The 15,166-nt window shown below is 44.0% G+C and overlaps 1 protein-coding gene across 6 annotated transcripts in view; it reads right to left on the bottom strand.

Annotated features, from left to right (window-relative positions):
- Nucleotides 1–237: 237 nt before the first annotated feature.
- The window catches only part of PLCL1 (phospholipase C like 1 (inactive)), a 339,121-nt gene continuing 324,192 nt past the window's right edge, over nt 238–15,166 (bottom strand). For all 6 annotated transcript variants that reach the window (XM_053277834.1, XM_053277818.1, XM_053277824.1 and 3 more), the window contains one exon: nt 238–626. In XM_053277834.1, the coding sequence (XP_053133809.1) occupies nt 444–626 (183 nt within the window). In that variant the 3' untranslated portion in view covers nt 238–443. The remainder of the gene's footprint in view (nt 627–15,166) is intronic.

Raw genomic sequence — 15,166 nt, 5'->3', positions numbered from 1 at the left:
AGGAGGGTTTTGTCCTGGTAAAATCTGTATTATGCCTCTGGAACAGAAGAGTGTATTAGAAGTTGCCACTGAAATGACAGCATGATAAAATGAAGCATAACATTGATCTGTTATGTACTCTATCCATCTTCAGTATAATAAAAGTCTGATCAAAGCTGCCAAAATAAATAAGGAAAGGGGCTAATAATGTAACTTATGATAGACCTTTTGCAAGATCTCCCCACACAAACACACATACACAGGGCTTGGATTTATTAAAAATGTCACTACTAGAGAGTTTAGACTTAGATAAATGAACTTCAATAAAACACTGGCATTGTGAGGATTTTAATACTTCAGACACCCTGTAGGGGGCATTCTAATGTGATTTTTTTTTTTAATGCGTTAAAAAAATAATTTTGGGCTATTGAAATATACGACACACCAGAATGCACTGGCTTCTTTCACAGCCTCCCATTCTCATCACCAGTCTCCTTTTCTTCTATTGCCTCCAGGCTCCGCTTGGTCTTGGCATCCAAATTCCCGCTTCCAGTTTTGCTCAGTCCACATGACAAACAAGCCAGTTGAATCTGCTTCATGTTTTCTATGGCTTCATTCTTGGCATTCTTCAGGAGATCACCTTGTCCCTAAGAGTACAAAACAAGAAAAGAGAAACGTTATGAATCATAGAGAGACCCTTCAAAACATCAAGTGGGGCTGGCTTTCCTCATACCCCCATTAAACTTATTCTTTGCAATGGCATGAGGTACGCAGACATCTGGCCTTACTTCACATCCGCTCTGGGACCTGCTATTAATTTCAGCTCAGACAGCAGGCAGTGAAATCTGGCAGCTCAGTGGAAGTTCTTTCCCTTGAGTTAACACAAAGAGGCTCCACAGACTAGAGCAAATGAGGGCTAGTGAGCTGGTCTCTCAGATGTAGTTTATTATGAGCTATGAGCTATTCAGGAGGGTTCTTTAGACCTCTTGAAGCAATCATAGGTCTATAGAAAATGGCCGAAATCCAGCAGACATATACGTGCCCATAGGTCCCTGCTGGGAACAACAGGGCTTAAGCATGTATATCTGGGCTCTGGACTGAGGCTCCAGTTGGTCCCATCTGGATAATTTTGCAGAGAGCAATATTTAAACAGCAAACCTTTTGGCAAACAATCAAACTGAAGTAGAAGTGTGTTAATCAGCAAACACTTATGTCCTCTATTCTAATTCATGTTGATAATATAATAGAAGCAGTGGTATAATTATGGAACCAATTAAGAGTGGGTTCTATAATAACTAGAAAGGATTTTTTTCCCCTGACAACAAAATAGCCTCCTTAACGGAACCAGACAGACAGAGATCTGAGCAGAAGTAAGGATGAGCAGACCTTCCCTGGGTGTTATTGTTTTGTGTGTTTGCTCGGCCCTGCTGCATTCCACGCTGCCTGCCTCCTGTTTTACCTGGCAGGATTTTCTAAGATTAATTTTGAAACTGGCCCATGCACAGTTTGCTGCATTTGTTGCAGCACAGGATTACTGATGCACACAAGCACATATGTATATTGACCAAAAGGACTCTTGATGAGCTTGTGTGTCATCAAGATCCCTTGCTGTACTGTGACTTAATCAATGCACTGGTGCACTTTGGGAACAAACAAACTGAAACCTGCCACAATCTGCGCAGCCATCTCAACAAAGTCCTGAAATTAAAAAGAAAAAGAAAAAACAAGAAGCATGGTGAATCAAGCAGTGCTGCTGTGGAAACAAGAGCAAGCAACAATCCAAGGAGACATTCAGATTTTGAACGGAATCTGAAAACGGAAAGAGTTTGTTAACATCCCTACAGAAGAGCTTACCCTCCGCTTGTGTAAGAGTGTTTCAGCAGAGCATTAGCTTCAGTGTAGCCACAGAGGATCAGTGGCATATGGATCCCTTAAAATATAAGTCTTAAAAATGGGTTGGAGCAATCTCAAGTGTTGCTGTCACAAATAAGGGTGGAACTACATGTTACAAGAAACTGATAGGACTGGCATTTTGGGTGGCTGCTATGCTGACTTCTTCCCAGCCTACTTCCATAACATGTAGTACAACTTACCCGTATGTCATTACACTGAGCATTTCCCTGCCCCTACTTGTAGCAGCCAATGATGTTGAGTGCGGAGGAAAAAGCACCACCTAATTAAGTCAGAGATGGTAAAGCGCAGAATTTTGCCTCCATCTACTACCTGGGCAATGTGTAGAACATCTCTCAGAACCATAAAAAGGGAGGCCATTTCTTATTGCAAATTTCCTTCTGTGTCCTGCAACTTATTCTGTCAATTTCCCCTCGGTTATGTAGCATGTGAATCTGAAGGAGAGGGAATGATCACCAGTTCCAACCTCCACGTCGACAGAAGCTAGAAAAACGTTTGTTTGTTTGGCCATGTAGCAGTGTGCGGAGCTCTACACAGCGGTCACTGCTCTACTCTTCCATCATCCTCTCCAAGCAACAGGTGGCACTTTGTGACACCCTGTTGTGCTTCGATCCATTGACACATGTCATGTCATTTTACATTCACAGAATTGCTCCAGGCCGGTAAACAAGTGTAGAGACAATGGTAGCTGGCAAGGTTGGGCACCAGTAAACAATGCCTGGGAACAACAGGAGCTGGAAGTATCAGCTTGAGCTAGGATGGCGTCATAAACTGAGAACATCCAGGGCCGGGCGGGCTCCTTTCACCATGCTGCTAAACAACTTGGCAGTACAAAAGAGCCTGTCCAGCTGGAGGGCTCTGGCGTGGCGCAAGCATCTTTTGCAGTTGGGAGACTCTGCCCATCCTATCCTCTGCACCAGATTCCTCAAAGTTATTATTACAGTTGGGCTTCTTCATAAAGACTATGCAGGAATGTAGTATGGGCCATGTAGGAACTGTCATTAGACTTATAGTCTGTAACATGTGATCGCTGCATATATCAGTTATTACAGCAAAACTATTGGTCTCTGTACCCTTCATAGTCTTGCTGCTTCTCTTTGCTTTGCTCCTCTGCTGGGCGGGGGGTGGGGGAGCAGTGGACATTATTCCCATGTTCCCCTGCACTGAGGAAGGAGGCATCAAGGATGCAGGATCCTGTTTGTTTGCATCCTTATGGGTCTGCCTTTTTAATGTACTAAGCAGGGTAGGGCCTAATTTTTTCATCAAAAGTGTGAGGGCAGTTGAGTTCCCCTCTGCCTTACTTTTGTGTATTTTGATGCCCAGAATACTTCCCCACCTACCCCCGGTTTTGATACTGGTTTGGGAAAGGGGGATCTGGGATGATGGCTTGTGAGGTGGTCCCTTTTGAGATGAAAAACAAACCCTCCTCCATGCCTAGTTTTTAAGCTCTAATGTGGCAGCTCTATCATTGAACACACATGGCTGCCTACATCATGTCTGATTTGCCTCCTAATAAACCTAATACGAGTGTCTACACATACAGCAGAATCAAGTGGTACGAATACAAATATGATGAGTAATTATATACCACTTTTCAACCAAAGTTCCCAAAGCAGTTTACATACAGAAATTGATAGTAAAGTAAAGTGTGCCATAGATTTCGACTCCTGGCGGGTTTTCTTTGGTAGAATACAGGAGGGGTTTACCATTGCCTCCTCCTACACAGTATGAGATGATGCCTTTCAGCATCTTCCTATATCACTGCTGCCCGATATAGTTCCAGTGGGGATTCAAACTGGCAACCTTCTGCTTGTTAGTCAAGCATTTCCCCGCTGCACCACTTAAGGATGAACTGTAAATGTGACAACTGGGACAAACAGCAGCTGGGGGAGAGGTAGCAAGAAAACTAGGCAGGAGAAAAGGGTGATCTCTCTCCCTCTTCTGCATTGTAGTCTAGATGTGGGGGAGCACATTTAAAGCAGCTTACTTTGACTTGTAGAGGTGCATCTGTTCAACTTCAGACAAGCCTTTAATCGTGATCGAGTCAACTGGATGCTGGATTGTTTTGTGTATGCCTGCTCTGTTGTTGACATACTTTATTGTCTGTGCTATTTTTACTTTTCTTTAATGCATTGAGTTTTATATTGCCAGTTTCTGTACACCATCCTGAATGCACTTATTGTTAGAGGATTTTTACCCACAATAGGTAAAACAGCAGAGCACTAAGGAATGAGCACACACTCCAGTTACAGAGTAGGAAGCAGAGAGTGGTTTGGATATTGCAGCTATTTAGAGAAAACACACGGGGAGATCCTTGTATGACTAAACACTAACTATTTATTGGTTGAATACACTTAGATAGGAAAGACCTATCTCTAATCTAAAGGACTACATAGTGGATAGGTAAGGAGAGAGAGAGAGATGTTTCCATCTGCTCTCTAGGAGGAAAGGAAGGATTGTGACGCAGCACAGGAAGTGCTGCAGAGTCAGTTGAGGGGTCATAGAGTAGGGACAGATAGGGAGACCCTGACTCACTGTCTCTACTCCCAATGCCCCTAGTGGTCATTAGGACAGTTGGTGCAAAAGGTCGATGCACTGGAAGTTCATCTCCAACACCCCTTCTCATCGCCTGTCGCACCTGGTCACGACTCCCATCTTCTCACGAAGCACCTGGAATCTGTCTTTGGATAATGGCTTGGTTAATCCATCTGCCAGCATCTCTTCTGTGGGGTAGTACCTCAGCTGGACCACCCCTTTTTCTTGTAAGTCCCGAACATAGTGGTACTTTATGGGAATATGCTTAGTTCGAGATTTCATCTTCTCCATTTGGGAAATCTGGATACAACTTTGGTTGTCCTCAAACATCACTGTGGGTTTTGGTTCCTCGATGCCAAAATCCAATAGTAGTTGGTGTATCCATACTGCTTCCCAGCACGCTTCACTTGCTGAAATGTACTCCACTTCTGTGGATGATTGCCCAACGAGTGACTGCTTGCAGCTACTCCAAGTTATGGCTCCACCTCCATACAGGAACAAGTGTCCACTTGTGGACTTGCGGACTTTTCTGTCCTCGCCCCAATCTGTATCCACATATCCAACGAGTTTGGGATTGCTGTTTGCTGGAATCTCCAATACATAATGTGCAGTGCCTTTCAGGTACCTTCCCAGTCTTTTGACCGCTATCCAGTCCTTGTTTGTTGGCACACTCACTTTTCTGCTCAGGATTCCTACTGCTGAGGCAATGTCTGGCCTTGTCACTGTGGGTATGTACAAAGGTTTTCCAATTGCCTTTCTGTATTGATTGTTGGCTGGTAGAGGCTGGCTGTCCTCATCTTGCTTCCAGAAATCAGCATCCATTGGCGTGCTGACTTCATTGGCACCTGTCAGTCCCAGGCATTCTAGAAGATCTTTTATCTTCTGTTTTTGGTTGAGAAGGAACGTTCCATTCTCTTCTCTTTCTATTTGGATGCTGAGGTAATATGAGATGCTTCCGAGTTCCTTCACCTCTATTTCCTTGTTCAAGTGTTGAAAAATTTCATGACTGTCTTGCCTTCCCTCATGTGCAAGAATCAAATCATCAGCGTAAGTCAGAATGTAAGTCCACCTATTGTCTCTGAGTCTAGAATATAGGCAGGGGTCAGCTTTTCCTTGCGTGAACCCTTCCTTAAGTAGTAATTGATTCAGTTTTTCATTCCATGCTCTGGCTGCCTGCTTTAAGCCATAGATGCTCTTTTGCAGTTTTGCACACTATCCCCTTCTTTCCAGGTTTCTCAAAGCCTGGTGGTTGTTGCATGTAGATGTCTTCCTCAGTTTCCCCATGTAGGAAGGCAGTCTTTATATCCAAGTGTTCAACTTGCATCCCTTTGGCTGCTGCCACACTGAGCAATGTTCTAATTGATGTGTGTTTCACGACTGGTGCAAAAGTCTCATCATAGTCCTGACCATAGATTTGGGAGTATCCTTTGGCTACTAGTCTGGCTTTGTAGCGCTGAACATCCCCTTCTGCATCCTGCTTGATTTTGAAGACCCATTTGCATCCCACAGTCTTTCTTCCAGTGGGTAGATCCACAAGTCTCCAAGTCTCATTTTTGTGCAAGGAATCAATTTCTTCCGTTGCTGCTTTTCTCCACTTCTCAGCTTCATCAGCTGGCAACCTTTCTATATCTTGCCATGTAGTGGGTTCTTGCATCTCTCCTCCTTTAGCCATGAGTGAGAGTCTGTTAAGTGGAACCCCTTTGTTATGCCTCTGTGAGTGCCTCAGTTTGGGTTCTGGTTGTGCAGCCCCTTCTGAATCTGGCACTGATTTCTCGGTTAGTTCCCTCATTTGGGAGTCAGTTTCAAAGTTTAGGCTTCGGTGGCCCAATTTTCTGTGCCATGAGGAATCACAATTTTTGTGTTGGCAACTACTTGCCACATTTGCTTGTGCAGTAGCACAGTCTACTTCAAAAAGTCCATCATCCCACATGTGGGCAGTAATGATTAATTCATCACCTTTAGAGATGTAGCATGCTTCATTTTCAAAAATTGCTTTACATCCCTTCTTGAGTCCATGTCCAATTGAAATCAAGTTGACTTGCATCTCTGGCACGAAAAGTGCATCAGTTATCTTAACCTCATAAGCTTCAGCAGTAGAGCCACAAAGTATCTTTGCTGTCCCCTTGCCAGCCACGCTTAGCTTCCTTGACTCTCCTAAGATCACAACAGATTTATGGCTTTCATCGAGTTCGATAAATAGTTTGCGATCACAGATTATATTCTGGGATGCACCTGAGTCCAGGATGAAAGTGTGACCCTTTGTTGGCTCTTTTAAGGTAATACTAATGTAGCTTTTGGCATTGCTCTCCCTTTCAGATAAGCCACCTTGTCCATGCTTCTCCTCCTCCCCTCTTTGTTTGTCACCATGACTCATCCCTGTGTTTACTTCATTGCCATAGTGACCAGGTCTGTGCCCTCTGAGTTTCCCGCTCTTTGAATTATATGCTGATGAGTCACTGAGGCTACTTTGCTTGCTAATGCTGGAATTACTTTGCCTGCTGAAATGTGCCAGAGTGCCATCGCTTTCAAATTTCTCCTGCTGCAACTTTATATTAAAATTTCTCAGACTGGACACGACAGAATTAACCTTCAGTTCACAGTGAGACAGTTCAAGAACGACAATTAGGGGTTCAAAACTTTTAGGCAGGGATTGTAGGATTGCCCCAATTAGAATAATTTCATTCAATTCACATTGGTTACTCTTCAAAAGCCTGTTAATTTCTAAGATATTTGCTATGTGGGCTTCAAAGTCTCCCCCTTCCTGCAGTTTGCTTTCACATAGCCTTTTATACAGGAGAAGAGCTGCTTTTGCAGAGACTTAGCCACATTGCTTTTTCAGTCTATCCCACGATTCTGAGGCTAAATCAGTATCCCGCACATAGATCAATAAATCATCGTTTATACTCAAAATTAAAAGGCCATACGCGTGTTGGTTTTTTTGTCCCACGAGGCTTGAGCAGCTTCATCTTGGGCTGGCTGTCCCAAGATGAAGTCCCTCCGTGAGCACTTCAAAGATTCCTTTTGTCATGAAGATCGCTTTCATCTTGAGGGCCCAGGTTTCGTAGTTATTGCCATCCAGTTTGGGAAAAGAAGGAGCCATTCCTGAGTAGGCCGTAGTCACAGGATCCATGCTGCAGTTTCTAACTAACTCAGCTGCACTTTCAAAAATGAAAAATGAAAAATAAAATCTGCTTGTGACTAGAAGTCTGTTGCTCCTGCTGGGCCCATAACCCTGTTAGAGGTTGTTGATTTTTACCCACAATAGGTAAAACAGCAGAGCACTAAGGAATGAGCACACACTCCAGTTACAGAGTAGGAAGCAGAGGATGGTTTGGATATTGCAGCTATTTAGAGAAAACACACGGGGAGATCCTTGTATGACTAAACACTAAACATTTATTGGTTAAATACACTTAGATAGGAAAGACCTATCTCTAATCTAAAGGACTACATAGTGGATAGGTAAGGAGAGAGAGAGATGTTTCCATCTGCTCTCTAGGAGGAAAGGAAGGATTGTGACTCAGCACAGGAAGTGCTGCAGAGTCAGTTGAGGGGTCATAGAGTAGGGACAGATAGGGAGACCCTGACTCACTGTCTCTACTCCCAATGCCCCTAGTGGTCATTAGGACAGTTGGTGCAAAAGGTCGATGCACTGGAAGTTCATCTCCAACACTTATGTGCAAAGGTTGTATATACATTTTATTTTATTTATTGTTACTTATGATGGTTATGCTGTCACTCAAAAAATTCATACATGTGAACATCACACATGATCTATATGCATGCTTCCTTGGTCATTTCTGAGAATGGGGTGGATGGAGATGCATATTTTGATCTCTCTTGTGTGGACTGAGCAGCACACATATTGGCAAGAGGATAAAAGCCTTTGCATTAGAGCTGCAAGTGGCAAAGAAAGCAGTGAGAGTCACTCATGCATTCTCCACTGCTGCTCTGTGCGGCCAGCCCAAACCAGCCAAAGGTTGCCTAGTTGGGATACTGCCAGTAACAGATTGTATCATTACCTGGGCATCAAGCAGGAAACTAGTTGGCATTTATAAAGGTTTACAAACCATTCATATACTCCTAAACTGAACAAAGCTAAATGCTACGGCTAGACAGATGGAATGGCATTGCATCATTGATGAAATGTAATGATGTCTTGTCAGCTGATGGCTCTAACGAGACTGCTCTCAGAATTCAGTCACGACACAGGAATGTAAAGTAATTTGCTTTGAATAGTATGAAACAACAGGGCTCTCACATTTGCTATAAATCTAAAATATAGTCCTAATCCTTTGCTTTGCGTGTTTCTCTGTAAATCTGCTACTCTTAAAGCAGCATTTATAGAATTCTCGAAGGAAAATCTGCCTGTGTTTTCCTTCTTAAATAAAGCTTGCCTTGCAATCTGCTTTGTTATACATTTGACCATAGTGGTGCCACTCTGCCTGACAACCTAAGTGTGTACGAAGTGTTATTTTTACTGGACTCCAATAGCTGCACAAAACAGTTTTACTACTTTCTCCCAACCAGCACATCTGTGGAAATAGTGGATCTGAAACCCAATCGGGCTATTTATTTTCCAAAATAGTTTGGTTTGTTTCTCTGAAACCCAAATGAGGTATTGTCAGTTCTACCATCATCATTGTCCACCCATGAAAAAGTTCATGCCATGCAGAATCCAAGTGCTAGGATGAAAACGTAGGAATATATTACACACCACGAACAATTTAAATCCATCTGATTCCACATACAATCTCAACTGAATATAGGACTTAGATTTTGTTGTGAATGTGTTCTTACTTAAGGTCAAACTACATAATAGAATTTGGAGTCGGAGGGCTATGGGCCACCTCCAGCCTCAAGGGCAGGGTGCCTCTGAGTACCAGTTGCAGGGGAGTAATGGCAGGAGAGAGGGCATGCCCTCAACTCCTGTCTGTGGCTTCCAGCGGCATCTGGTGGGCCACTGTGCGAAACAGGATGCTGGACTAGATGGGCCTTGGGCCTGATCCAGCAGGGCTGTTCTTATGTTCTTATGTTTGGAGTCTTACAGCTGTGTAAACTCTTAGGGGTGTGTGTGTGTGTGTGTGTGTGTGTGTGTGTGTGTGTGCACCTATCTCGCAGGCTACTGTTTCATGCAATTTGACCTGAATCAGGGGAGTTGTAGCCGAACTGTTTCTACTTCTAGGTGCAAAAAGTGATATCACTGAATAAGATGAGATTGTAACCCAAACGATCTTGTGCAAATTGTGTTGTTGAAACAAATGTTTCAACAACACACATCGTGTAAAAACACAGAATGAGCAGACTTGGGGTGCAATATAGTAGAACTATAGAACAAGCATTGAAGTCTTATGAACATTTTGCTGAAATTACCAGGATAATAAACGGGTTCAACAATAACAACAACAGCAGCAGCAGCAGCATGGTATAGTGGTTAGAGTGCTGGACTAGGACCGGGAGACCCGAGTTCAAATCCCCATTCAGCCATGAAACTAGCTGGGTGACTCTGGGCCAGTCACTTCTCTCTCAGCCTAACCTACTTCACAGGGTTGTTGTGAGGAGAAACTTAAGTATGTAGTACACCGCTTTGGGCTTCTTGGAGGAAGAGCGGGATATAAAATGTAAACAACAACAACAACAACAACAACAACTGCATTTCTGTAAGCAATTCCAGGATGTTTAGGATTTTTATATCTTTAGAACCCAATCACAGTTCAGCAATTTGAGAATTTTGTTCATAGTATCACTCAAGGAATCCTTAATTGTTTGGTGCTATGCTGCGCTAGCATTATTCTAGGGTATCTGATGAGTTTCTAGATTCTATGCATTAAATCCAATCAGTGGCAGCACCAAAAACATATATTGGTCGGAGCAAAATGCATTACTGGGGGACAAAGAAAGAAAAGCACTTTCTTTTCTTGGACGTATGAATATGTGAAAGGTGCCCGTCCCTTCAAGTTACTACAGGAGCTCAGCAACAGAGGGGTGGTAGTGAGATAAACTAATTGTTTGCATGGGTCTTGCTCTCCTTGCCTTCCACCTATATATCCTGCCTCTTCTCTTTTCTCCCACATTATGCTATCCTTGGACCAAGTTTGTTAACTTCTGTTGAAACAGGGGATGAAGCTTCCTGGGGAAAGTGTGTCTGGATTCATAACACCTTCCACCATTTCTGAAATAAGACATAACTTCAAACATATGAGTGAAGCCCTAATCAATGCTGGGACTTCCTAGTCTGTGCGGCACCTATTCTGTGGTGCATCATAGATAGATTGGGGTTAAACATATAATTATTATTTGAGAGATGCAAAAAACATTTAATTTTTCCCTGTGTAAAGGATAGACACAGTTCAAAACCTATGATGATCTACGAGTTTATAATAGTAGATTTGAATTGTTTCCATCTCGACTGATGCTCCTCTGTTCTTGAGTATATCAAACGATAACTTGCATCTATGGATGAGCAATTGCAGACTGAAACATTACATCTTCCAATGTCAACTCAAACACTTTTTAACGGGACGTTTACACACTTGACTGAGAAGTCATTAAATAATGAGTGAACAACCTGATGGAACACCAGTCCGCTTGTATTGTTAAATTGAATGCGTAGGTGCATGGGGGAGGAGGAAACCAAGGTAGATGGTCTCTCATGAGAGTGGGGATTTTACAGGGCCAGTCCTAGGATAAATAGAAATTTGAGGAAGGAGTGCCCTTGGCATGCACACACATGCACGTGTGCACACACATGCACGTGTGCACACACACACACACACACAATTTAATGTATCAGTGTTGCTAAGTTGTGTAGCTCATGAAGGACTTCAAATCATAATAGTATAACAAGCCCTATTACTGTTCCCAGGCTTTCTCAGCAATGCCCAGAGCTACCTAGTAATTTGCTTCTTTGGGCCAATGCTCTCCTGCTTTGGTAATCCCACTGAAGTCTCACAGGCAGGGGCGTAGCAAGGTTGGAGTGGGCCCAGAGACAAGATTTTAAAACGGACGCCCCCCCTCACTGAAGCTCAGCTCATGAAGTAAAGAAATCTTTTTTATTTATACACACACACACACACACACATCCCCTATGTGCCACAATAGAACATCATCCTAAATTATTTTTAAAATTACTGTGCCACAGTAGAACATCACTGTAAACTGTGGACGATGCAAGTCATTTAATGGTACTAGAGAAAGACATGCTGTTCTGGTAGCTCCAGGTCTTAACACTCACATCAGTTTTACAACTGAAGGAAGCCCAGGCGGGTGCGTGGCTGGGGGAGTCAGTCATGTGAGTTGCCTCTGGCGGGGGCCCAAGGCACTGGGCCCCCAGACAACTGTCTCCCCTTGCCCTATCATAGTTACGCCCCTGCTCACAGGCCTTCTACAGCTAAACTCCAGACAGTACACTCAACAAACAGCAAGTCCCCTTAAGGCTGGCCCTGGGAGTTTGATTAGATATGTTTTAGAGGCAGGTTAGTGAAAAAGGCCTATGAGACATGTATGAATGGGATCTGCTCATTTTACCAGTCCCCACGTAATCCAAGTCTAAGTACTTGTGCATGAAATAATCTCATATTCCTCCCCAGTTGATTTCTGCTTCCACTTCCCTCCCTCCCTATCCTCTGGTGCCTCCCTTGTGTCAGTTGTGTAGACTGGGAGCCCAAAAGAGCTTGTAAAGTGTGAATAGAAGTGGTGCGGTGCAAATGCCTGCATGCCGTTTTAAGTCGCTGTGCTATCGTTGTACTTTTGCACAACACCGCTGGGGCTGGCTTTCATGAGCACCACAGCCCCAGTAGGCTGCAAATGCCAGCATCGCCTTGCACAACGTGTCGGCCAATAATCATGATAAAAGATGCATGTCTGAACAAGCCCAGAACTCGTAGCTTATAGAAATGAAATCAATTCAATGTTCAAACAGAGAGCTGGCCCACCATTTGAACTTGCTAAATTTCAATTATGTTTCTCTACTCTATTTAAAATTCCAAGAAACCGATTATAGTCACAACACAAAAGAGACACAAGTGAGAAAGCAAAGGATGGTTTTGAGTAATAGCTTACAAGAACATGAATGGCAAGCAGGTCTCTTGGGGCAATGCTGTCATACTACCGTAAGGAATCTTTTCCGTTGACATGCCCTTGTTCAGAAGCCATCTGTTTGCTTTGAAAAATTGGTTGTGAATATAATCTACTTAAGAAAAAATGCCAGCAGAATTATGTCAACACCTTAACAAATCAAATACTAGAAGGAATGTGGGGTCAACTGAAAATCTGGCTAAACCAAAATAAATCACTTGGAAATCAGTCATTGCAATAATCTGGGAACACTGAACAACCTCCTTTGCACAGACATACAAAGAACTCATTTTTTCTGTCAGACAAAGAAAAATCACATTTCTAGATTTTAGCCTTCCAAGGCTCTCACTTCCTTCTGCTACTGATGTTATCAGTCACTCTAAAAAAAATATTAAATCAAAGTCGGAAAAGGTTAAAGTCAGCATTTGGCAGAACACTACGTAAAACAGACTGGATGTTACCAATCACTTCTTTTAGTAGAATATTAAAGGTCTTATCTGAAAGAGGGTGCATTTCAAAAACATCTCCCCCACCTACACAATATATACTCCCTGTCTTTCAACAGAACCATTTTCTTCAGCAATATTTTTCTGGCTTCTCCCTGATACACAGTCAGATGGCCTATGCCCTGCTCAATATCTGACAGAGGCAATCCTCGACTGTGAGCCTCTTCACAGCCCCAATCTGGTGAAGCTTCTGCGTCATCTCAATTTTAAAAATCATCCTAGTAGTATACTGTTGTTGTTAGGGCTCCTCCAGAGAATATCAGGGTCTCCTAAGAGGACCAACTGGGAACCTGAGGGAGTGGCCACCCTTGGAACTTAGTAAGCCTGCCATAGACTGAGTCAGACCATTGGTCTATCTAGCTCAGTATTGTCTTCACAGACTAGCAGCGGCTTCTCCAAGGTTGCAGGCAGGAATCTCTCTCAGCCCACTTTGTATATAATTGTGCTTTGGCAACATACTGTACGCTTTGATAGTTTGTTGGTTCAATAAAAAAATCTTGTCCTATTTTTTTTTTTAAAATCTTGTCCTATCTTGGAGATGCCAGGGAAGGAACTTGAAACCTTCTGCTCTTCCCAGAGCGACTCCAGCCCCTGAGGGGAATATCTCACACTTCTAGTCTCCCTTTCATATGCAACCCGGGCAGACCCTGCTTAGCTAAGGGGACAAATCATGCTTACTACCACAAGACCAGCTCTCTTCCTTAACTCAGAGCCTGATGCAGAGCCTGCCACTAAAACTGTCTCCATCAAGTCTGACAAGGACCACCACTGTCCCCAAACGGGAGCCTTATAGGGATTATACTTGTCAGGTAATCCCCACAACAGGCTCCACAGAAATCCTTGCAAATGCCACCAGCTATCCATCTCAAGCTGGTACATCTCTGCAGTCAGATCCCTCTCCCAACTTTGCCCCACAGAATACTGGAGGGGCAACAGGCCTTAGCCCACCCTCCTCAGGGGAGAGCAACCCTCATCTCCATCAAGATCCAGAGTGAAGCACTGGCATCGAGCACGCAACTTGCAGCTTGACAGCTCAGCTTGGAAAGGCCTCTTGTGAGGAGGGATCTTCTCAAGAGGAAGAAGCACAACTGGAGTCAGGTGGCACTAACGGAACCCAAGGGAGCCAGAGGCAGGGCAGAGGCTTGCTGGCTACCATTTAGGCTCAGCCTTTGTTCAGCTCAGTTGCTGGTTCAACAGCTGCCTAAGCTGCAGCCTCTCAGCTAAATCCCCTTGAACCTAGTCCTTGTTGATATCATTCCTTTTCTCCAGACCTTATTCTTTGCAGGCAGGCTAGTTCCAGGTCTTGTACTGTGTGACCCCACCTGTTCTGAGATCTTGCTCCAGAGAGCCCAGCTCTTAATTCCCACCCTTTCGCGTTGCCTAAAGGCCTGTCTCACCAGCAACTCAGAGCTATAGCCATGGGTACTGGCTCAACTTAACTGGCGACACTCAGCCTCTAGTATCCATGCCTGACCCCCTGCAGCCATCCTGCAACAGACCAGGTGGTGAGGTGTTGCACAGCTTGCCGCTTGGCCTCAGGGAAACAGGACAGTCATCATGCAGCCATTCTGTTCGGAATACATGACGACATCCCTGAAGATAAGCATCTAAATCTCAAGGGAGGGCCTTGAGAGCCGAGAGAGGGAAAGCAAGGAAGAAGCACAAAGGACTTTACTTCTCTATCTGCACTGCTGCCTCAAGAAGATCTCCAAGCAAGGAGGAATTATTCCCCTGTTGCTGTTTAGGCATGGCTCTACTGATTGCTCTCCAACTCGAATGATCACATTTCCTTACAGCTGGACTAAAGTTTGCCGGAGAGGGATTGGTGAGTGGCTTCACCTCTGCTGTGTCTCACACAAAGGCCTCCTGAAAACAGAGTGCACCTAGGTAATTTTGGAACCTGGACCTAAAGGCCTTTGGAGGGCCCCCTCCCCTGCAAATTAAGCACCATCATGATCGGCCAGCCAATCAAACCACCCAGGACAGACTAAAGAGGATTTGGGGGGTCCCCCAGGGACTGTGGAGGCCCTGGACTTCAGTCCAGAAGTCCAAGGGTAAAAGCTCCTCTGCCTTCAAACCAGGCCACATTCAAAGCCTGGCCCTCTCACCAATCCCCATGTCTGCAATATAAGCTAATACTGATCTGACATGGTGAGGAA

Source organism: Hemicordylus capensis, chromosome 1 (genome assembly GCF_027244095.1).
Source record: "Hemicordylus capensis ecotype Gifberg chromosome 1, rHemCap1.1.pri, whole genome shotgun sequence".
Taxonomy (NCBI): domain Eukaryota; kingdom Metazoa; phylum Chordata; class Lepidosauria; order Squamata; family Cordylidae; genus Hemicordylus; species Hemicordylus capensis.
This window is presented reverse-complemented; position numbering and strand designations above follow the sequence as displayed.